The 21,840-nt window shown below is 41.9% G+C and overlaps 1 protein-coding gene across 1 annotated transcript in view; it reads left to right on the top strand.

The window, feature by feature from the left end:
• OTOA (otoancorin) overlaps positions 1 to 21,840 on the top strand; it is a 38,497-nt gene that overhangs the window by 2,948 nt on the left and 13,709 nt on the right. Inside the window, exons 6-21 of the mRNA XM_009886321.1 lie at positions 247 to 378; positions 1,738 to 1,973; positions 2,190 to 2,293; positions 5,055 to 5,161; positions 5,613 to 5,752; positions 8,737 to 8,860; positions 9,239 to 9,454; positions 10,002 to 10,169; positions 10,483 to 10,623; positions 11,245 to 11,300; positions 11,678 to 11,795; positions 12,278 to 12,351; positions 13,991 to 14,126; positions 15,483 to 15,673; positions 17,798 to 17,891; positions 19,004 to 19,133. Of these exons, the coding sequence (XP_009884623.1) occupies positions 247 to 378; positions 1,738 to 1,973; positions 2,190 to 2,293; positions 5,055 to 5,161; positions 5,613 to 5,752; positions 8,737 to 8,860; positions 9,239 to 9,454; positions 10,002 to 10,169; positions 10,483 to 10,623; positions 11,245 to 11,300; positions 11,678 to 11,795; positions 12,278 to 12,351; positions 13,991 to 14,126; positions 15,483 to 15,673; positions 17,798 to 17,891; positions 19,004 to 19,133 (2,167 nt within the window). The remainder of the gene's footprint in view (positions 1 to 246; positions 379 to 1,737; positions 1,974 to 2,189; positions 2,294 to 5,054; positions 5,162 to 5,612; positions 5,753 to 8,736; positions 8,861 to 9,238; positions 9,455 to 10,001; positions 10,170 to 10,482; positions 10,624 to 11,244; positions 11,301 to 11,677; positions 11,796 to 12,277; positions 12,352 to 13,990; positions 14,127 to 15,482; positions 15,674 to 17,797; positions 17,892 to 19,003; positions 19,134 to 21,840) is intronic.

The raw sequence follows: 21,840 nt of genomic DNA, 5'->3' as shown, positions 1-21,840 counted from the left end.
TTGTTAAATGGCTCACTGGAGAGGACTCACTCATGAGGCCAAGAATAGGATTCAAAATTACTGTGTTTCAGCATTACATTTAGATTATTTTTGTTTACAGTTTGTGTTGTGTTGTGTTCATTGACAACACAGTACAGGAGCTGAGCACTTATCTCTGCTTAAGCGGAGATTTTCAGGGAGTAAAAGATGACCCCAGTACAATAGTACGAGTTTTATGCATATTACGCGTATTTTTCTGTACTATAGATGACCATAAAAAGTTACCTGAAGAACCTTTTATACCAGCCTAGGCAACTGCTGTCCGAATTCCAACAGCTTGATCAGCAGCAGTTCCAAACTGCAATGAAGTGTCTCTTCAACAGCAGAAAGGACCATCTTGTAAGTCACTTTGCACTTATGAAAAATAAAAGCTACTGTCAAGGGTTTAGGTAGATGGAAGAGGGCTGGGCTCGGGGTCCCGCAGTGCACGCCGTGCAGTTACTTGGGTTCCGGTAGCCCCTCTCTTTAGGTTGGACTTGTTTCACTGAATTCTTGTTGTCTAAAAGTTTGGTGCCAAGTCCAAGTCACTCGTCTGGATTTTCTCTGTAATCAGTGGAGAGAAACACATCTCCAGAGAATGGTTTACTTTCCTATGCAAGAACCTAAGGTAGGTGGGACCAGTTGTTCTCGGGAAGCATCTGCTTCTCTCCAGTGGCTAGAAAGAGAGCCAAGAGGACTAAAGAAGGTGAAATTATTTTGTTAATTAGTTATGGGAGCGTGCAAGCAAGTTGTTAGGCAATTGTGAGGGGAGGCAGCACAACACATCGCTTGTCCCTGTGGTGCGTTCCCGTTGTGATCCATCTTAAAAACCTCTCAAAGTCAGTGAGCACACCCAGGGAGGTCCCCTCATGCGGGGGGGATCCCCGTGGCTGGGGGGAATCGTAGCCTGGTGAGGGAGTAATGGATCTGGGAGAAAGGGAGAACGTTTCCCCAGGCGCATGAGGTGACTGCCCAGAGCAAACGCTGTATCTCACTGCTCAGACACTGGTGGTGCAGCTCCTGTTGCCAGAGCAGGAGGACTGGCGCATGACACGCTGGAAGCCAGAGCAGCACACCATAAGCCTTCTCAATTACTGTAAATTTTGCTTTCCCAAACGGCACACCTGGTTCTTCCAGGACTGAAAAAGTTGAATGAAGACATCACCTGTCCTGGGACTATCAGCTCTGAACAGGCTGTCCTGGACACGGCGACTTGCAAGAGGGGCCAACCTAAAAATCCATGCCCAACCAGGGTGACTTTGTTCCCTGGGTTCAGTTCTTTGATGTTGCCCCATCTTCTGGAGGGGAAGTTTGTAGTGACGGCTGCAAGAAATGCTGCATGGGAAAAGTCTGTTCTAGAGCTGTCTACCTATTAAATTATGTATGAAATAATACCCATTCAATCCCTATATCCTTTCATTTTCCAAGTAACTAATTATTTCATGAGCACATGCACTATAACCTCAGCCATTTGGGTTATTTTTTCTGTTTTTCAATTTTACTTTGTCAAAAGATTCAAGCTGGTCTCTGGCCAATGCCAGAAATGAGTTATCTGAAATAATGCAACCAGACGGTATTTTGCACCATATTTTTTATAGAGTGCTTTCTGTCAGGCCTCAAAATGAACAATATATTGAATATAAGTATGTATATTGAAAGAGACATTTAATATATAAATATATTGAAAGAGACATTCTTTTAACCCTTTGTTGCTTGCAGGAAATGGGAAATATTATTCTTGATTGGGACAAGACTAGAGAGAGAATTCTTCAAAGCCCAGGAGTAAACAGGACCTTGTTCCTTGTAACACTGGATAAATGCTTTCAGGCTCTGAGTGCTTTGGACTGTGTGGATATCCTAAACCAGGTTTTGCGTGTGTCAGCGGTGAACTATCTCCAACCTGATGTCATTGGGAGCCTCCCAGACGCTCTGCAGGAGGATGCGTTCAGAAACTTGTAAGCCATTTAGTTTCCGGACACAATTAATACTATGTATTATTTGCTGACCATATATGCTTTTTAAAAGAGGTTACTATATGTTCTCAGTCTATTTTCCAGATACAGCTTTCTGTTTATATGTTGCTGTTTCTGAAAACATTTGTCCATGTGTGTCATTTAAAAAAAAAAAAGCACTAACTCATTAGTGAACTAACGTGCCCTTGTATCACTTAGATCAACAGTATTCAAGGACCTCTATGACAAAACCTCAGCAAATACGCAGAGAGCTCTGTATGGCTGGATGAAGCAGATGCTACAAAAATCCTATAACATGAGTGGTACGTTATGTACAAAGTATTTTCTTCTTATCATAAGAGAAAAACAGTCAGCAAAAGGTCTATCCATTATATTGAATTGTTTCCCAAATTTAGCACAAGTCTGTTTAAGAGTAGCTGTCTTGAATACCTTTGCTCCAGAATACAGTAAACATGTTATAGTTGTTATTCACAGCAAATAGTTCTCCAAAGATGCTTACTCTTCATCTCTTCTGCACAGCCAGACGCTAGGTCTCTACTCAAGTCCTTTTTCTAAGACTTAAATAGAATACAATTGTCAGGTACTATGCACAAGTGTGTTGTTCACTTCTAACCTCCTATTCAGACCAGAAAAATAGATCTGTCTCAGAATACATTAGCCAATGCACTGTTTAAAAACACAAAAGAAATGCAGGATGTTGTGAAAGTTCTACTGCATGTGGCACTGACTCGTTCAGAAAAGGCACAAGATAAAACCAAAGTTAATTAATTCTGATTTTATGCATTTTACCACATCTGTTTGCCTTGTTAATGTTTCTTAAACAGATGTGCCACAGCTGGGGCAGTGCAGGACAGGCTACACAAGGGGCTGTAAAGCGGCAGCGGCACTGAGGCATCAGAGCCAGTGCTTGGGTTTCACCGAACATCCCAGCAGTGCTGTTGTGGGAGCACTTTAGACTTTTTGATGCTTTCTCTTTCCCTGGAAATCAAAGGCAAAATGCCCACTTGCTTCACTGGAGCTAAATTTGGCTCCTGGGAATTCTGCTTTTCCAAAATATCAGCGTAACCCATTAATTGGTAGAGAGAAGTTCACGATGCTGCTGTGAGGTGGAACTACTGGGGAGGCAGGGAGGCAGGACTGGCCCCATGATCCTGGGCAGTCCTGGGAAAGTCCCATGGCATCAGGCACCTGGGGCTGTGTCCGAAACATTAGTGAGCCCCTAGTTTGTAAAAGATCACCCAGCTCAGGAGGGGTGGAGGATGGCCATGCCCCCCTTACGTCCTGGTTGCTGCTTCAAACACAAAGTGGCGCAGATGCGGTGAGTCCACTCCTGAAGGCATCGGGTGTGGGCTGATCACCAGCTCATTCTGGTGGCATGAACCCGTCAGCCCTGAGCAGGCACGGTTGGCTTGCTACCAACATCCAGGTTGGCGAGTCTGAAGCTCATTCCATAGGTCACAGCTCGGAGCGCAGGACAGCAGAAGAGACCTGCAATAGTCTCGTTTATTCACTTTCCCTTTATGTGTGGGTAGCACCAGGACCACCTGGGAAAGGGGTCAGCCCCCATGCAGAAGCAGCATCTTCCTCACCGAAGCTCAGCAGAAAAGAAACTTGATAGAAGCCTGGTATTTGTGGTGCTCGCAGGGCCACCTCCCCAGCGGTTTTGCTGGTGTTGGTGACGGAGGGCTCATTGCCGTGCCTGTCGTGCCTGCAGAAATGCAGAGGGCTTTTCGTCACACCGCTTCTCCCTGTGCGGTCGGGCGGCCCCTGCCGCTGCGTTGCTGGGTGAGCGCAGGGGACATGCGGCTTCTGTGTCTTGAGAGACACAGAAGAGACCTTTCAAGAAATTTCTTTGCCACTCAGCCAGTTCTCGCATGTTTCATATTAAAAATGTGGAGGTATTCAGAGATGAGGCGTGCTGGTAGCCCTCACAAAAACAGGAGGCTGTAACTTTTGAATTTTGCACCTTATGTGAAAATAACAAAAGAGCTTCTGGGGATCATGGCTACCGTGGTTGGTAACTGCAAGTCTGTCAACACCCTTAAATTGTGATAGTTTTTGTTTAACTCGTCTATCATATCTTTCAACTCTCTTAATGTTCATGGTAACGGGAGGTAATATCACTGCAAAAAACAGAGGTTTGACAGACAGGTCTGCTGGGAGCATCATCTTGTCTCGGCTGAGGAGCTTAGGTTTGTGTTTTCAAAAAATCACTTCCTAAATGTGCTTCTTCAGCTTCTGATATTTATGGGCTGGTTTTTTTCAGATACTGAAAACTGTGCAAAATGACTGATGATTTTATTTTAACAGAGTTGTGAGTATCAGCGCTGCTAAGGAATATGTCCAGAGGCATCACATGTTGAGCCATCCAAATTATGACACTTTGGAGAAAAAACTGTCTTTGTAGCTCAGAGTACCCACCTAGTCAGTAAATACTTTTTTTTTTCTAAGGGATATTTGGATCTCGGTTTCATTTTCAGTCCTTGGGAGAACGTTGCTAAATGAATGACATTTTTAAACTAGTATGCAATATTTTGTATTTTTTGTTAACCTATTTCCGTATAGGTATATGAATGATTTTCTCATTTTCTCCATTATCGCTATTGCATATTGCTGAAATGGTTGGTATCATCAATAATAACATATAAGGTGTATCAAGTGTTACAAAGTATCATGCCTTCCTGGTGTTCTTGAAGAATATATTTTATTAGGAAATCTGAATTTAAATAAGTGCTTCTCCATATTTAATACTATTGGTTTAATTTTTCCTGTCCCATACTTTATCCATTTTCTGTTTCAACAACATAAAACATTAATCATTTTCATATGAGAAAATTTGAGACATTTGAATTGCTATTTCATTTTCATTAGAAAATGTATGGGCTCATAAAAAGGTGGTACTAAAATTTAGCTAGTGGTGGGAACCTGACTCTCTCTGCTAAGGGTTTTTCTGAGTTGCGATTTTTTTACTATTTTTCACCAATATAAATTTTCTGGGTACAATATATTTGAAAAATAATTACTTTCTTAACATTGTAGTGAGTATGTATTTGTACAAAACAGAGTTCAGTGAATCAGCTTCTTGGGTCAGTGCAGAAAACTTATGGATTTTAGGAAGATACATGGTCCATCTCTCATTAGAAGAAATTCTGAAAATCAGTCTCAATGAAGTAAGTAACAAAATGTGGTTGAATATATCATTGTCAAGTGATGTCAGCTACAAACAATATGAACACAAATGCAAACTTAAACATGAAAAAGAAGTTTATATGTTTTAATTACTTAAATAGAAATTGAAACCAAATCCATTGTCAACCAAATATTCTTCTCTTTTTGGAATTTGAAAGTGCCTTTCATTAATATGTTATTATTTATCTGTATCAGGCTTCTTTGACTTGTACTGAAACAAAGATAGGGACCAATGATGGAAGACCCTCAAATTATTTGAATTTGACAGAGGATTGCTCGCTCAGCTTTGCTTTCAAAAATACTGTATTATCCAAATCTGTCTTCTTCCTTTCTCTATAACATGAATGGATTCAATTAATTTAGAGAGTCACATATTTTATTGGATGTAATTGTTTCATAATCTTGATGCGTGATTTTGTTTGTACTGGTCAGATAAGACTATTCATTAACTATGACAACGCAACAAAGCAGTTGGACACAGTGTATGATATCACACCAGAGCTTGCACAAGCTTTCCTGGAAAGAATAAATTCATCAGGATTTGATATGAGAAACACTTCAACTATCTACAGGCAAGACTGCTTTTCTTTTTCTTTTATGGCTGTGTTTGGAGAGAACGACTAAGGAGACGAGAGAGGAGCAATAAGTAACTGATGAAATTGTTGATGTAGCATGGCTTTTTCCTTCCAGCTGAAATCCAACCCTGGTTAGCAACAGTGAAGATCTGCTACTTCATGAATTTTTGGAGGTGTGCCTAATTAGCTAATGCTTTGTCTCCTGCTCCGCAGTGGGGAGTTGTCTGTAGCACTAGTAGGAGGACTACAGCAGTATCTGGGGGACCCAGTGAAAGCTCCATCGTTGCACACTCCATCAGTAACACCAGTTGGGATAGCGGGGCGTGGGTTGCCTTGGCTGTTTGAATCACAGAAGGTGGAGGTGTTTTGTAGAAATCTCGTTGCAGATAGGATTAAAGGAGGAAATCTTAGCTTATACCAGCCAGGACTGCAAGTGGTTGTTAATCAGCATGGATGTCACCAGGGAGGTTACGCAGTGAAGGGGTGTAAAGCCCATCCTGCTGTTCTCTTTACATCCTGCAGGGTAGACATGAGTCACATTTAAACATGTGACCGTTGGGTGTGTAAGCAGGAAACTGCATTTTCAGGGCTGTTAAATCAGCGCTGAACTTACTTCAACAATAATAAAAACCTGAATCTGAAGGGCCCCCACCAGCAGAAGGACACGGAGCTGTTGGAGTGGGGCCAGAGGAGGCCCCGGAGATGCTGGGAGGGCTGGAGCCCCTCTGCTGGGAGGACAGGCTGGGAGAGGTGGGGGGGGTCAGCCTGGAGAAGAGGAGGCGAAAAAGGGGAGACCTGAGAACCCCTTCCAGTGCCTAAAGGGGCTCCAGGAGAGCTGGGGAGGGACTCTGGATCAGGGAGGGGAACGATGGGACGAGGGGGAACAGTTTGACACTGAAAGGGAAGATTGAGATTAGGTATTAGGAGGAAATTCTTGCCTGTGAGGACGGTGATCCCCTGGCGCAGGTTGCCCCGAGAAGCTTTGGCTGCCCCATCCCTGGAGTTGTTCCAGGCCAGGGTGGACGGGGCTTGGAGCAACCTGGGCTGGTGGGAGGTGTTCCTGCCTGGGGCAGCGGGGTGGGACTGGGTGGTGTTGAAGTTCCCTTCCAACCCAAACCATTCTATGGTTCTATGAAAAGAACAAAATAAACTGCTCTTACTCATAAATACACAATGAGCAAGAGCTACCTGCGAGAAAGTGCTGTACTCCACGTTTACATTTACACTGTTGTATAAATGGATGTATTTAGTCCCAAGACACCACTGTCTGAAGTTATTTGTAGTCTCCTTGGGGGATACCTTGGAGTTTTAAACTAATGGAGAATGTGCTTTATGGCTTCAGAGCTCCTGTCGTTACTGCAATGTAACTCACCGACTTCCATGAAGTATTGCTGATTGTTGGAGATGTACGCGAGAGAAGAATTATGCCCACACTGTAAATTTCAATGTCAGGAATCTTAGGAATTATTTTACCACTTGTGAGAGGTGCCATATTCTCACAGATGAGAGAAGTGTCACGCTCCATAGTCCTTAATATATTTCATTTTTACAACACACTTATTTTCTATTACTCACTTTAACGATATTGATGATTTAAATGCACTTTTGCTTTTAAGAAGTAGTATTATTCATTGCTGCTAATCCCAAAGGAGATGAAGAGCTCTTGGTGGCTATGCAATAATGCATCAGAAGGCAATTATTTGTTATAAAAATGCAATTACAGATGTTTCTTAGATTTGTATGTTAGTTTGATGATGTCCCATGAATTAAGAGGGGCTGCTGAAGCAGTATTTTGTTATATCGCTGAGGAGGTTGTTGTTGAGGGACTAGAGGAATTAACAGCTAAGCCTTTCTGCGCTGCAGAATTTTAGTGAGTTTGTGATAGTGCTGCAGCACTGTCTGCTGTTGATTTAGTTCACATCTGGACATTATTGCCTAAGCTCTGCCTATGCCTCTGTCACTGAACTGCTGAAAACCAGAGGCTGTAGCAGGAAAGGCTTTGTACGTTCTCATCCCGAGTAAGTTATGAAGGCAAAGGCTAGTTGTTTGCAGTGACAGGGGATTTGTTTAGGCTCCCTACAAACTAATTCATCACCATCACTACAAAGTTTGGAGTCCAGAGGAGTGATACAGGGTTCAGACCTCCTTCACAGGGCTGCGGGTAATGGCAGCAGAGAAGCACACGGCCGAAGGTGGCCTGCAGCTGCTGCTTGCCCTCGGTGGCAGCACTCCTCTCCGCCAACTGTGGCTGCGGCTGCGCTTTGCAGAGGTTAATGGAAATGCTGACTTCAGTATTGCAGGTGGGTGCTGTGGGGGAAAAGGAGCCCCACAGCCATTCGCAGCGCTGGCACGCAGACCGCTGTGCAGGCGCAGTGGAGACGGAGCTCCGCAGCGCATTTTCTCCCAGCCAGCGTTGAGCTGGGCAGGTCTCCGTCCGTCAGCCAGGCATACGTTTGATGTGAAATACAGCAGGCTTTGTTTAAACCCGAAACGATAAGAGGCACTGTGATGCCCTAGCTGCTGCTCTGACACACGAGTGAGTTATGTTGCATGTGAAATCCAAGCAGGATTTAGTGTTCAAAACATCCAATCGATCAAGATAAGAACTCAGCAAGCCACTTCTAGAGGCTGATTTAGCCCTCTGTCTTTTTCCAAGCAGAGGTTGTACTGCAAACTCTGCCAAGGGGAGTGGAGAGTCAGCTGGAAAAATCCAGCCACGGACAAATGGAACCAGGAAAGTTAAATTTTTGACAGCACAAGCAATCTGCGTAGAGTTCAGCTGAATACAGAGGACAGTGCATATGTCTCATACCCAAATTGCAGGCCATGTGGAGTTTCAAAGACGGCAGTTTGAGGCACTAGTGACAGACAGAAATGATTCAAGTTTTGAGCACGAGTAGGGTATACCATACTAAATTTCAGTTTCCTGAGAATGGCACCTTTTATGTCAGAAGTTAGCTAATGTGTTTTCTTCTATATAGGCTGGGTTTATTGGTTTGCTTTTATGATGACATGGAAGGGATGGATGCTGCCGTGGCCCGGGCTTTACTTCATCAAATGATTAAATGCAGTCAGTTGAGAGGTTTCCAGGCTGAGGTTCAGAAGGTGGGTACAATGCTCATTCTTCTTGCCTAACCTAATCCTGAAAACAGAGGAGGAGGAACTTTCTCCTTGAATTTGGAAAGAAAAGAGTGAAAAATTACTGAGATCTAAGAAATAAGTGGAAATAGTTCTCAATACTGTAATGCAAAGAATAAAAGCCCAGTTTTGTTTTTTACCATGCTCATTCTTTTCTCATTCTGTTTCCTCCCGTTCTGTATTCCTTTGACAATGGTAATTCTATTTTTGAATTTTTATGAAGTCTGTGGTCACTAAATAGTCGCCTATTCCAGAAACTCCAGATAAAGTTTTGGATGATAATGGAAATTGGTTCTCAGCAGATTTTTTTCCCCATCTGTTTTTTTTTGTTGTTGTTTGCTTTAGCTCAAATCTCAACTCCTGGACATTGCCATGCAAAACCAGACACTGAATGATATTCTTGGATCTCTGTCAGATGCCGTGGTTGGGCTAACTTCAAGTCAGCTGGAATCTTTGTCACCTGAAGCAGTGCATAATGCGATTGCAACACTGAACCAAGTCTCCGGATGGGCAAAAAGCCAAGTTATGATTTTATCCAGTAAATACCTCTCTTATGAAAAGGTACCTCTGATAACAGCTTTCCTACCTTCTGTTTTTAAAAGTGAAATGGCTTTTTCTCAACAATAACCGTAGATTTTGGAAAGCTTAGTACAAGACTCCTTCTTAGCACTGTTAGTGGTCTGAAAATTTTGTTTAAATCAAATACAAACATCCAAGACTGTACCTCCCAAAGGAATTCTCTACTAACAGAGAGAATGGCTATTGGCATTTGGCAGTTGTGTATATTATTTTGTCTGTATTACTGCCTTAGGCAGAATTTGTGTGTTCAGAGATCCCAGGCTATATATTCAAATATACTGTAATGGAAGGAATCAGGGTCCTCTCTGAAGTTTCAGAAAAAGGAGCTTCTGAGAAAATTGTCACATTTGTTCCCTGGACAGTCTTGTCTGAATTGAAAGGAATCTGAGGAAAGTGCATCCCCAGGCAAGAAATGCATTAAGTATTCAGCAATAATAGTTTTGATTTATTTATTAACTTTTGCTTTTAAATGTATCTGCTGTTCACAAGCCAGAAAACTTCCTGTTTGTTTGTGCTGTTATCTCTGCAGGTTTTATCATTTTATAACGTTAGTCAAATGGGCGCATTGGTAACTGGTATTAGCACCCAGTCATTCTACAGCATGAACCCAAAGGAGCTTTCGCAGATTATTCGGGGCACAACCTCCCAATACTTATCTGATTTATTACCTGCACAACAACAAGGGATCCTCAGGAAGGTGATTATAAACTCAAGTGTGTAGCAGGTTCTCTCTGCACAAGAGCGCAATAACCAGATACGCAGAGCATGATTTAAAATATTGTCACCAAGATGTGTGTTTTAGCTCAATGGTTAATATTTGTAATGTTTTTCTGAGCACCAACTATACTTTGAAGGCTCTCTCTTCCTTAGTTCTGTGGCATTTTTAATACTGACATGTTTTCCCTTTATCCTCTTAAGAGAGATATTACGCAGAATAGAAAGAAGGGCAAATCCTGTAAATCTAAACATCAGTTCTGAAATGCCATGTATTTATCTGGTCCTCTTTTTAGCTGGCTGCATCTGGAGATTTTTCTTCATCAGTCAAAGATATACAAGGAGCTTTCTTTAAAGAAATATCTCTTTCTGATTTATGGAAGCAGACTGGGTATAATTCTTCAATTATGAAAGAAAAAGAACTAAGAAGAAGCCAGGTAAAAAATTCTTATGCAGTTCCCATTCTACTGCAATTTAGTATGATGGAAGAAGAGGAAAAGTGTAATACATATGTGTTCAGGGAACATTGGTACTGCCCCAAATATATCTTGACGTAAACAACCAGAGGTGACTTAGGGCCTAGGCAGCATCCTGAGACAATGCTACGGAAAGGGAAGCATTAATATGCTGAGTTTAAAAGTCTTCAGTATTCTGCCACATAAATTTTCTCTTTCCAGCACTGTATATATATATATGTATGTATACCAGCACTGTATATATACTGTACATTTGCATGTACAACCACTCCTTTGGCTCTGTCCACAGAGATGAAAGGTTGGACCAGACAATCTCCAGAGGTCCCTTCACACCTAAATTATTCTGCAGTTGTGTGCCATGAACATATTTAACATAATCCCGTAGTACCAGTCAGTGATGTTTGGTGTTGTGCAGAAGAAATTCAGCACTGGGTGCCAAACCTTTAGGTTGGCCGAACTGGACCATAGAAATGCCTCTAGAGTACATAAGAGAGTTAAGCGTACAAAAACCTCGTGGTAGTTATTGTATCTTACAACTGAATTACCTAAGCTGAACTTTAAATGTGGTGGGTTTTATTTCAGGCTTTGTATCTGTATGAATTACTGTCTAAGAAAAACTATGCTGTTGACCTTCTAAGGTATGGATGATAATCTCTCTTGAAATGGGGTTTAAGTCCAGTTTTGGGATGAGACCAACGTTGAGGTAAACCATATGTGGTTATTTTGTACTGTCTTACGTGTATTCATTCCTTGGTACCACAGGATAATTCACATTCCTCATTAAAAACGGTCTCCAAATCCAAACTCGGGATCAAAGCATTGCAGAGATTTTGGTATTTTAAGGCTCAGTCAATATTTTTCAATTCGATTACATTTTTACTTTCAATAACCTTTAGATTACAAGAAAAGGGAAAGAGAGATGGTCAAGAAACTGTATCTTAGGGTGTGGTTGTGGGGAGCAAGGACTAGATCCTGCTTAAATATTCAAAAGATTGAACTTTGCTTTTTCTATCAGCACAGGACAGCTTGTGAAAGGAGTAACTTGTCAACTCATTGAAAGTATGGGTGCAGACTTTTTTTTAAACAATTTTAAATTCTTTGAAAGGAATCTTCATCTGCTTTCTCCGTATCAGGTAAAACCAAAAAGTGGACTTTGTGTACATAAACAAACTACCCAATATCCAAACTGTAGGTAACTTAGAATTTGGTTAATTCTTTTTTTTCATTTGTTTCAAAATCTTTTATGTGTGAATTTGTTATTATCATACTTCATTTTGGCAATTTCATTGGTCACTTACAAATTGCAAGAAATTTCTACAGTCCTTCTAGCTTCCTAATTCATGAGTAATCTATTTGGAAATATGTATCAGTTTTGGAAACATACAACTGCTGTTATGCACTCAAATATAGGATGCTTCATCTCTGATATCTACAAAACCAAAACTCTAAACTGTTTTAAAAAAAAAAAAAACAAAAAGCCGAAGAAAAATGTTTTCTGAAGATAATATACAGAGTTTTATATGTACTGATTTATAAGCTGTAATAAACAAACCATATTTTCATTCTTTCTCAGAATTTCCAAATGTTTAAGATCTTATTTTTTTGTTGCTTTTAGGTTAATTGTTTGGCTTGGAAGTTTTGGACAGTTTCCAATGCATCTATTCCTCCCTTCCTCTTGTTGGTGCTTCCGTAAGTTACATCTTACGACGTCTGAAGCTACTGCATTCGTATCAGTACATTCAGAGTAGTCCTTCACAGCACTTTTCTAATAATCTCTTCAGTCCTAAGAAAACTAATGGTTCATTATAATGACTAATAATGACGAATTAGTTTATAAGAAATGGTCACTGACTGTAGCCAAAATCTGTGTCCAGTGAAAGTTGGTAACACTTGGTGTCTTTCAGTCTAGCCCATTTTTGTCACAATTGTGGATTCCGTTGCATCCTTTAAACCAGTCCCGCGTGAAGCATTCGGTGTGCAGACGGCATCACGGTGCCGTGGTGTGGCAGCAATGAAACAGCTTGTAATGTTGCTGCCTGTACTGTTGCTGGTGTCTGCTGAAATAATGGGGTTAATTCACTGGGCTTTCTTGAGCATAATTGTATAGAATCACAAAAGTAACTTAAATGTAGTTTATACTGGACTTTTTTTCTTTGCTGCCCCCCCCCCCGTTAGAATCATAGACTCACAGAATGGTTCGGGTTGGAAGGGACCTTTGAAGGTCATCTGATCCAAACCCCCTGCTGTGAGCAGCCACATCTTCAGCTAGACATTGTGAGACTTGGTTTGCTTCTTTGTTTGGGGTTTTTTTGAGGGTGGGTCTGTAAGACAAAGCCCTCAGGTTACTGCCCAAGCATATTGCTCTGTATGGTTAAAAACGTTTCAGTGTGTTTAAAGACATTTTTGTAAGTTAGCAAAACTTTGCATTGTGTAAATAGCCAAGTAATTCAGTGACAGCTTTTTTCCTCAGAAAAAAAAAGTAATTGTACCTTGATAGGAACTCCTGAATTGTGCAATTTGTTAATTCCCCTTTTTCTTTATTTCTTTCTTCCCACATGTGTAAAAGGATAAAAGGGAATGAGAACTATTCTTTTCCTGGAATATTTTTAATTGAAAAAAAAAAAAAGAAAATAAAAGGAGTCTGTTTGAAAAAGCATTACTCTGTTTAAAAACAATAAAATAATAACGGACATACTTTAATACAAGGCTTTCTACAAACTGCAGCACCAAGTTATTTGTCCAACAGTTGCATGTTGCTTGTTCAGGGCCATCAGAAGATGCTGGTACTCTTGGCTACAAACCCTGATAAGGGAGGGCTCGCGCAGCTTTGGGATACGGTTTGTTTTCAAAGGCTGCCTGCTGCCCTGGGTGGAAAAGAGGATAATTTTGTTTAATTTACCAGCCCTTCTTGGACTTTGATAAGAAAGAAGCTTACTTTAAAACTACTTGTTGTCCTTAACCCACCCACCACATCTTCATTCATCAGAGAATTATTCCTAATAAAAAGGAGAAAGAGGAAAAGTTTCTGAACTGCATACAGTCTTGTTTCATACCGTGTTAAAGCATCTCAGAGCACTTTCGTCCACCTGCAGCTGTTTATAACCCTTAGCCATTTTTTGAAGTGGCATTCATGAGCTGGTGAACTAGAAGAAGATGTAAGTTAAAGAAAGGTGTGGATTAATTGCAACTTTTCTGGCCTGGACAGTTTATAATTTTTCAAGTCCAGACTTGTCTTTAAATTTTTCTGCCATCACAGATTTTACGGGTATGGATGTGGGTGTATGAAGGTCAGGTTTACATTCTGAGACCATTTTAATTTTCTCTGTAGGACTGAGTACCTGGAGGATGTCTCAGGCCCTTTGTGTGTCCCTTTCATTGAAAGTTTGGGGAAGACTGAGATGGACCTTTTGAATCCAAGCCTTCACAAAAAGAACGCCGTCCTGCAGAAGGTGCAGGAGTGCTTGGTAGGTATGGCTGGGAGGGGTCAGCAGTGGAGGGGGGGGCTGCAGAAAAAGTAATCTGTAATTAGACACTGTCAATTCCAAAGTAAGTGAGAGTGGTTGATTAGTTTTCTCTCCCTTGATTGTCTTGTGGTGCATCACAAAGTTATCCTGCCTACTTGTGCTGTCCAGTCCACACGCACACACTCATGGTCTCTTCTGTACAGACGGCAGCCTGGGACGCAGGCTGCCCTGCTCTGTGTCTGTGCGGTGAAACCACAGCTGGGTGACTCTGAGAGCCCAGAAGGGAATAACACAGCAAGCTCGTTTCTTCATTGTCTCCAGCAAGAGCAGCTGAGGCTGTCGCCTAGCTCGGAGAAGCTCTCGGTGCCAAGGCCCAGAGCAACCTGCTGTAGCTGACCTGATCTGAGCAAGGGAGTTGGACTAGGCGACCTCCAGAGGCCCCTCCAAACTCAGCCATTCTGTGGTTCTGTTTGCACATATTACTGCACTGCATTTTCATACAGTAATGTCAGTCACCATCTACATAAGTTCTTGACTTACCTGTCTGTATTCTTGTTTTTTTCTTGTACTGTTTTGATTTTATTGTTCCCTGCCTAAGGAAACCTTTTTATAGCTTCCTTAACGATTGTCCTTGACTCCACGCACATTACGAAGTGTTCTCACAAGATCCCGTTGCTGGACGGGACAGCCGGGAGCTGACGTGTTTGCCCCCAGAGCTGTTCCCGCTGCGCTGAGCGGCGGCAGTCCTGCAGAGCTGCGGGAGGCACAGCAGTCCCTGCAGGAGGGTGGTGGTACCAGGAGGGTCTTGTGACTTCTGCTTTCTGGGCGCTGCGGCAGGCACCAGTTTTTAGGGGAAGCTAGTTCTTTGAGGTAGCTGTGAATATTCATGTCCTTATACACACCAACCAGCCCTGTAGTCCCTGGTGTTTCAGCAGCTGCTTGAGGAACCCCTTGGAGCTAAGCCTTCTGACAGCAAGAGCTTGTGGGCCCTTTGCCACGTGAGGGCTCTGCTGCTGAGCAGAACTGCAGCCCCTCTGCAGGTCCTGGTGGTCACTTGGGTGCAGAGATTGTGGCAGGAGATTTAGTTTTAATTAGTTTTTATGTGTGCATCAATATGGAATATAGAATATGCTGAAAGCTCTGACAAGTGCTTAATAAATATCACCCGATGCATTGGTAAAAGCAAAAACTATAAATCAGCCTCAGCAGAAATTGTAGATTAAGTTGCTGGCGCAAACTGTTGTGTCTTTGTTCCTTAAAGGGTCACAGAGCATAAACGCGTTGTGATGCAGTTGAGTGATACAGGGCAGGAGCCAAGATTAGCTCTGCCAACAAAGTGAATGCTTCTTGTTTCAGAACGGCTCCATTGCTGATGAATATGATGTTGACCTACTTGGAAATCTAATCTGCCACTTACCTCCAGCCTTTCTGCATGGCAGAATGTCCCTGAAAGCAACAGCAACAGCCCTTCATCAATTCAAACTCTGCCGACAGCTGAGCCGCGAGCAGAGGGCTGAAATTAAATACAAGCTCCTGGAGTTATATGGGTAAGGCATTGGATACACCACCTTGCCTACACCGATGGTGGAGCCGTGCAGACGCCGACTGTTTGCTTTGCGCAGGTAGAACTGCGGTGGAAACAACACGCAGCAACTTCTACCGCAGGCTGCGCTTGGGGTCTCTGTCCACTGGAACAACGTTTGTGTTCTTGTGTGTAACGTGATTGCTGTGGAACAAACACAGCGCGGGGACGCCTGCACAGCTGCAGTCTCGCAGGAAAAGGAGAGAAGGTGTAACGTTTGAGGAGTGGCAGGCGAGCAGCCACCAGCATGTCAAGGGAAAGGGCGATAGAGGCAAAGGGTGGGAAAATCGAAGTGTACAGGTGTGAGAAGTAAAGACGACTGTGCGCCCCTGTGGTGCTGGGAGAGCACTGGAGAGGCAGCAGAGGGAGATAAAGTTCAACCCCCGGAAGCAAGAAAGCAGACAGCTTGTTAGGTGTCGTTAATGGCTCTCATTAGGAGGCTGATTGGAACCACACTGCTGTATCACTCACGCAAAAAACAAAGCTGTCCTCTATCTGGCAAGACTGTTCTATTTCTGTCTGCATTGTCTCTTAGAAGTATCTCTCATTTGGAAAGGGAGACTGAATGTATAGTTTCTAACCCATCCCTTCAGCCCCAAAGTCAGTCACTTGATCCACCTTGTTGTTTCAGTTCCTCATTCAGCTTCTTCCTAGTCAGCATTTTTCTGGTGATGGAATAGCTGTATTTTCCACCAGATCCCATCCCTGCATTCACCTTGATACAGATCCATTTTATTGAATCATGATACACTGTGCTATGTAATATTTTATTTTATTTTATTTTATTTTATTTTATTTTATTTTATTTTATTTTAAAAATATTTGTCTAGTCAGACATCCTCATAGTGGAGCAACAAACTAAATGAAGTTTTCTGTGAGAACATGCACTAGTAAGAGATTTGTTACCACCATCTCCTTCAGGCTCTTTCAGGCTGAAAATTATTAATCCAAGTGCTTTCTTAAGTCAACCACCAACTGCATTGGCTAACATTTTTCAGATTTGTGTCAAGCAAACAGGCCAGACCTGTGCAGTGCTAAGTACGCACGTTTTGAAAAACCCAGCACCACTCAGACCTGGACCTGAACTTAATTTTTAAGACGTGAAATTCCCACAAATAATTTAGCATGTTATTTCAAGAGATATGGCACCTATCATAGAATTGATCTCCCACACAGAGATGGCGCAGGTGTCATTAGATGTGGCTCTCCAAGGTGTCACATCTGGTCTTCATAACTCTTGACGCTGCAGATGAATGAAATCGCAGACAGTAAAAATATGGAGCCAATAATGTATGGATTCAAATCTTCTGTTCCAGCAGCTGTGTTTCGTGTGTCTGTCCCTTAGTTCTAAACAGGCAGCATTAGCAGCAGCCTGGTGCCACACTGCAATACTTTCCCGAGTTGTTTAGTGAACGCCATCTTTTCAGACCGAGGGGGAAACTGTCCATTTCTCCTGAGGTCCATGGACCTCTTGTTCAGGAATGCGAGTGCCTGCAGCTCCTCCTGACATCAGGGAAAGTTACAGTTGCCCAATGCCAATGAAAAACGGACCCTGTACACCTGGAAATAGTTAAATGTTGGAACACAGGACGGTTTTATTCATTTGTAAGTAAATACTAGCAAGTATTGCTTGCCTCAAGTGATGGCCACATTGGTCCTTAGCATGAGTCTTGGAAAAAGGATGGTTTCAATTTTGGTTATAAGGTTTCTGCCTCTCTTTTGATACCATTTTGCAGACTACTATTGCAGTTTGGACCTGGTAGAAAATGGTAAATTTTGTTTTAAAAAAAGAATTATTTCTCCTTGCTTGAACACTGTAATGCTAGGAATACTGTGACTATTGCAGGAGAGAGGGCTCCGTTACCACAATATTTGAAGGCTTTCTCTGAATATATTGAGAATTCCACTAATGCCCTGTATATATGAGAGATGAGAAAATGCAATCTCATGTTAATAAGCAGGAATCATCACATTGGCACAGAAGTGTCTGTTTCATGTATGATATAGTATAAGGAAAACTCTGGAGTTTTAGTATGATTTTGTTTGCAAACATTCTTCATTAATGTAATGTTCCAAAATATTTCTTCAGCTCCCCAAGCAACTGGACAGCTGAAACAATGTTAGATGTTGGACCATTCATAGCTCTGCTGTCAAAAGGGGAATTAAACATCCTTGCTGAAAAGGTATGTTTTTATTATAATTTTTAAATTTGTAAAAGATAACGTTGGAATTTGTATTTGTGAATGTCATAACGCAGTCTAAATTATGTCACCTGAATGCTAAACTAGGTAAGTAATTCTCTTGGCAAGGAACCACGTGTTAATGTTTCTCACACATTCTTGACTCCATCAAAATTTCTGAGATTTCTTCTTGAAAGTAATGGTAGTATAAACAATTATTTGCATGTGTGCAATGATAATTGTACATTGCCATGTAGAAAAAAAATCATGACACAAACTGAAACATTTTTAGTACTTTACACCATGCAGTGTTGTTTCCTCCATTCATCTGCCTTCCAACCATAAAAGTTATGTTTCTTATCCTGTTAATAATAGGATCGCACTGATCAAATTAGCACTTACTCATGTGGCCCTTTGCCCCGGGGCCAGCATAGCACACAGAACTGATAGCCTCAGCGTTGCACTTCGTAGTTTCTTTGCCCTCTTTAGTTCTTGTAATCTTCTAATTTTTATGTATAGGAGTAAACTGTACTGGAATGGGGAATTCATTCTTCAGCAGAAATATCTGAGCGCAGTCAGCAACTTTTCCTCAGGAGATAATGCCTATAATTGGCCAAATAGAGTGGGACTCTTCAACCGAAAGGAGGGTGTCTCGCAGAGTGGAGGAGAGAGGGCAAAAAAGCCTAAAAGAGGTGAACAGGTTAAAGTTATTTATCATAATTTAATTTGGTCCCTATCCTCAATTCCTAGCTGGCAAATTTAAGACAAAATGAAGTACTTTCTGTACTGCACATGCTGAAATGGTGGAACTCATTGCTGCAGGAAGGTCTGGACACAGACTCCGCGCAGGCACTGCTCAGGTGTTGCCAGAAGCTGAGAGAGACAATCGCTCACAATTTGCTTTGTTTCTAATTTTTTCCCCCTCAAACTCATGCTGTTGACCTTTCAGTAGCAGCCAATTTACTCTCCTCTTCTGAAACATCTGCACAAATAGGAAGGAGGCTGAGCTGTTACTGACCCTGACTTCGCTGAGGTCTGCACAAGCCCATCTCTGCAAATTGATTTGCTTTGAAATGGAGAAGGAAGTCTCATTTATTCTTTCTTTCCCTTTGAAGTTCCCAGATATCATTTTACAAATAGCAAAGACAATTGGACCGATTTCTTCAGCTGAAGATCTTCTCTCAACAGTGTTTGAATCTGTCTCCAATGGCACTGCCAACATCAACTCATCTCTCGCCAGACCCGGTCAGTATTTCACCTGGTACTGTGCAAAGTGCCAGATTTACAACAGTGCCAGTTTGGGCTGTGATGGTGCAGTTCAAACAGACTTCTTGTTTCACCTTGTCACCAAATGCATTCTAAGAAGCCGGATGATATAAGGTAAAGCATTGAGTAACTTAAAGAGGTTCAGTCATTTAGCAAAAACAGTGAGAGTCTTCGTCCCGTTGCCCGTAGTTGTCTCATGCATCGACTAATTGCTGAAACACTTGATTTCATCGCAGGATTGTCTGGTCAAGCGTCTCCTGGAACATTCTTGAGTGCACAAAGGAAAAAGATGAATGGTTTGAATTAGATTTGGGGTTTTTTACTTTTTTGTTTATTTTTACTTTTTTGCTTATTTTTACTTTTTTGCTTATTTTTCCTTTCCTTTGTAATCTGAGTGAAAATCCTTGAGTTAAAAAGCTGTGAAGGTGACAAGTTACTGTTGTGCCAAAAGACTGCACATAGCTCATCCTTTGCCAGATGTGAGCATATGTTGACTTGGGTGTTCTTAAATCTGACTTTGGTGGCATTGTGGTTTGTCTGTCCAAATGGACAAAGTTTGTTATAATCTGAACGGTATTTTAATCAGCAACCAAACTAATCTTTTAGCATCTCTGGTGACAAACAGATCATTTTCTTTGTATAAGGTGTGTACTTTGGCTATATTCTATTATTACAATAACGGTATCCTTTCTCTTACTCGAAATTCACCCAGGCAGAATTTTTAGGCTATGCCATCCTGTGCCATGGAAGACAGCCATGCTGGGGGGAGACTTTTGAAAGCAGTAATGGGAATTTGGGCCCCATCAGTTCCAAGGAGTTTGGTACTGTCTGCCTTTATGTCTTTGAAAATCTCCCCACTGGTTCTCTGCCTAACAGAATACAGGTCTGAGCTCTCAGCCAGCCCTGTGCCACCATGGAACGTACAGCAGCAACTCTGAGTGATGACTGTGTCTCTGGGAATGAATTTGCTCCCGACAATGCTGTATTCATATACAGAGAGGAACAGAGGGTGCACTACAGAATTGTATTTTTGCACAGCCTGAAAACCACCATGACCTCTGTTGATCAGAGGAGTAATTATCCAATTATCATGCTCTAAAAAAGTAGGATCGAGATGGTGAAATAGCAGAGTATTAGCCCGTCTGTATGCATGAACTTCACTCTTCCTTGAACTCAGATCATGAGTCATATTCTTTAGACACAGGCCACAGGACTGAAGGTTCAACATCAGGTATTTCAGTATGCTCATGTCCTTACGTGTGCTTTTTTAGGCCTCTGGACCACAACAATGTAACTCACAAAGACTTTTCTGATCTTTTCTAAAGGCTTCGATAAGGAATGAAATTTTAATGGTTGATTTGTAAATCACTAGACAATTGGATATTATGAGAATGGCTCTAGAATAACACTGATGCTCTTCAGGCTACCAACCTGCTATTTCACCTTTCCCACAGTCCAAGTTGTGAGCTAGTATTAATAACAGTAACAATTACCAGTGACAGAGTTCTTACATCTGTGCCTACGTCAAGATAAAAACAAAGGTGGTGCTTAAGGCAAGACAGAACATGAGAGGCAAAGCTCAGGAACCGTGTGTCCGAGATGCGACCAAAAAGCCGTGGCAGTGTTGGGAAAAGAATTCAAGTTGCTTACCTCGAGCACTGAGATGTTGTAATATATTATATATATATTATATGTTCTTCATCAAACTAAATGTGATTATGTAGCAAAAGGAAGGGTGAAGTAGCATCAGATGCAGGAAGCAAAGCCAGGAGTCTAATTAGTATTTCCCTCTGTAATCGCACCACTGTATTCAGTGTGTTGCAAATTATAAAATTAATGTTTTTTTCCGAGAACACAAAATACTAGGTTTTCACGACTTGGGGCAGGGAGCTGCATTGTATCTGGATGGGACGGATTCATGCGATAAAAGCTGACCTTTTGCAGCAGCGGAAGGTGAAACGATGCAGCCTGGCAAGAGGGTGGCGTACAGCGAGCGCAGAGCATCAGCTGTGCAGTGGAAGCTGAACAACATTTTCGTTTGCTCAACAGATTCAATCTTTTCAGTGTTCTACCCACTACTGCAGCTTCCTTTGATGCAAATAAATCCCTCCTCTGCCTCCTTTCAAAGTACAAATCTACGTTGTACATCCCGCTTTAATTTATTTATCTGGGGGAGCTTAGCTCAGGCGCAGCATCTGTGAAATTCTTGCTTTTTACTGGTAATGACCATATCTGAAGACATGTGGGGATTATTTCATTTAGGTAATTATTTAATAAGGTTTTCCTAAATTAGTGACGGGAGAGAGAGCAGTAAGCAACCACATTAGGACTCTAATTTCTGCTTTCCATCAATGTGAGAGGTAGATTATGCCAACAAAGACCAGGATTTGTTAAGGCACACAGTGGAAACTGTCTCGTTTGATCATGCGTAGGGCCAGAACCTGACCGTAAGTGAGATTTTTAAATGGAGTTTGTCTGTCCAAACAGTTCTGTTGTAAGTGGACAGCCCTCTCAGATCCCGACATGTTAACAACACGCTTGACACAAAGAGCAAGCACCGTGCTCCGCTGACACATACAGCTTCTGTCCTCACCTTGTTTAAATGTCAGGCAAGTCTTACAAGACATAGATCTTTGTCACGGTGCTTCAGAGTAACGGGACCTCTCACGTCTGGTACTTTCCTGCT

Source organism: Charadrius vociferus, unplaced genomic scaffold, assembly GCF_000708025.1.
Source record: "Charadrius vociferus isolate BGI_N301 unplaced genomic scaffold, ASM70802v2 scaffold430, whole genome shotgun sequence".
In the NCBI taxonomy this organism is placed as follows: domain Eukaryota; kingdom Metazoa; phylum Chordata; class Aves; order Charadriiformes; family Charadriidae; genus Charadrius; species Charadrius vociferus.
This window is presented reverse-complemented; position numbering and strand designations above follow the sequence as displayed.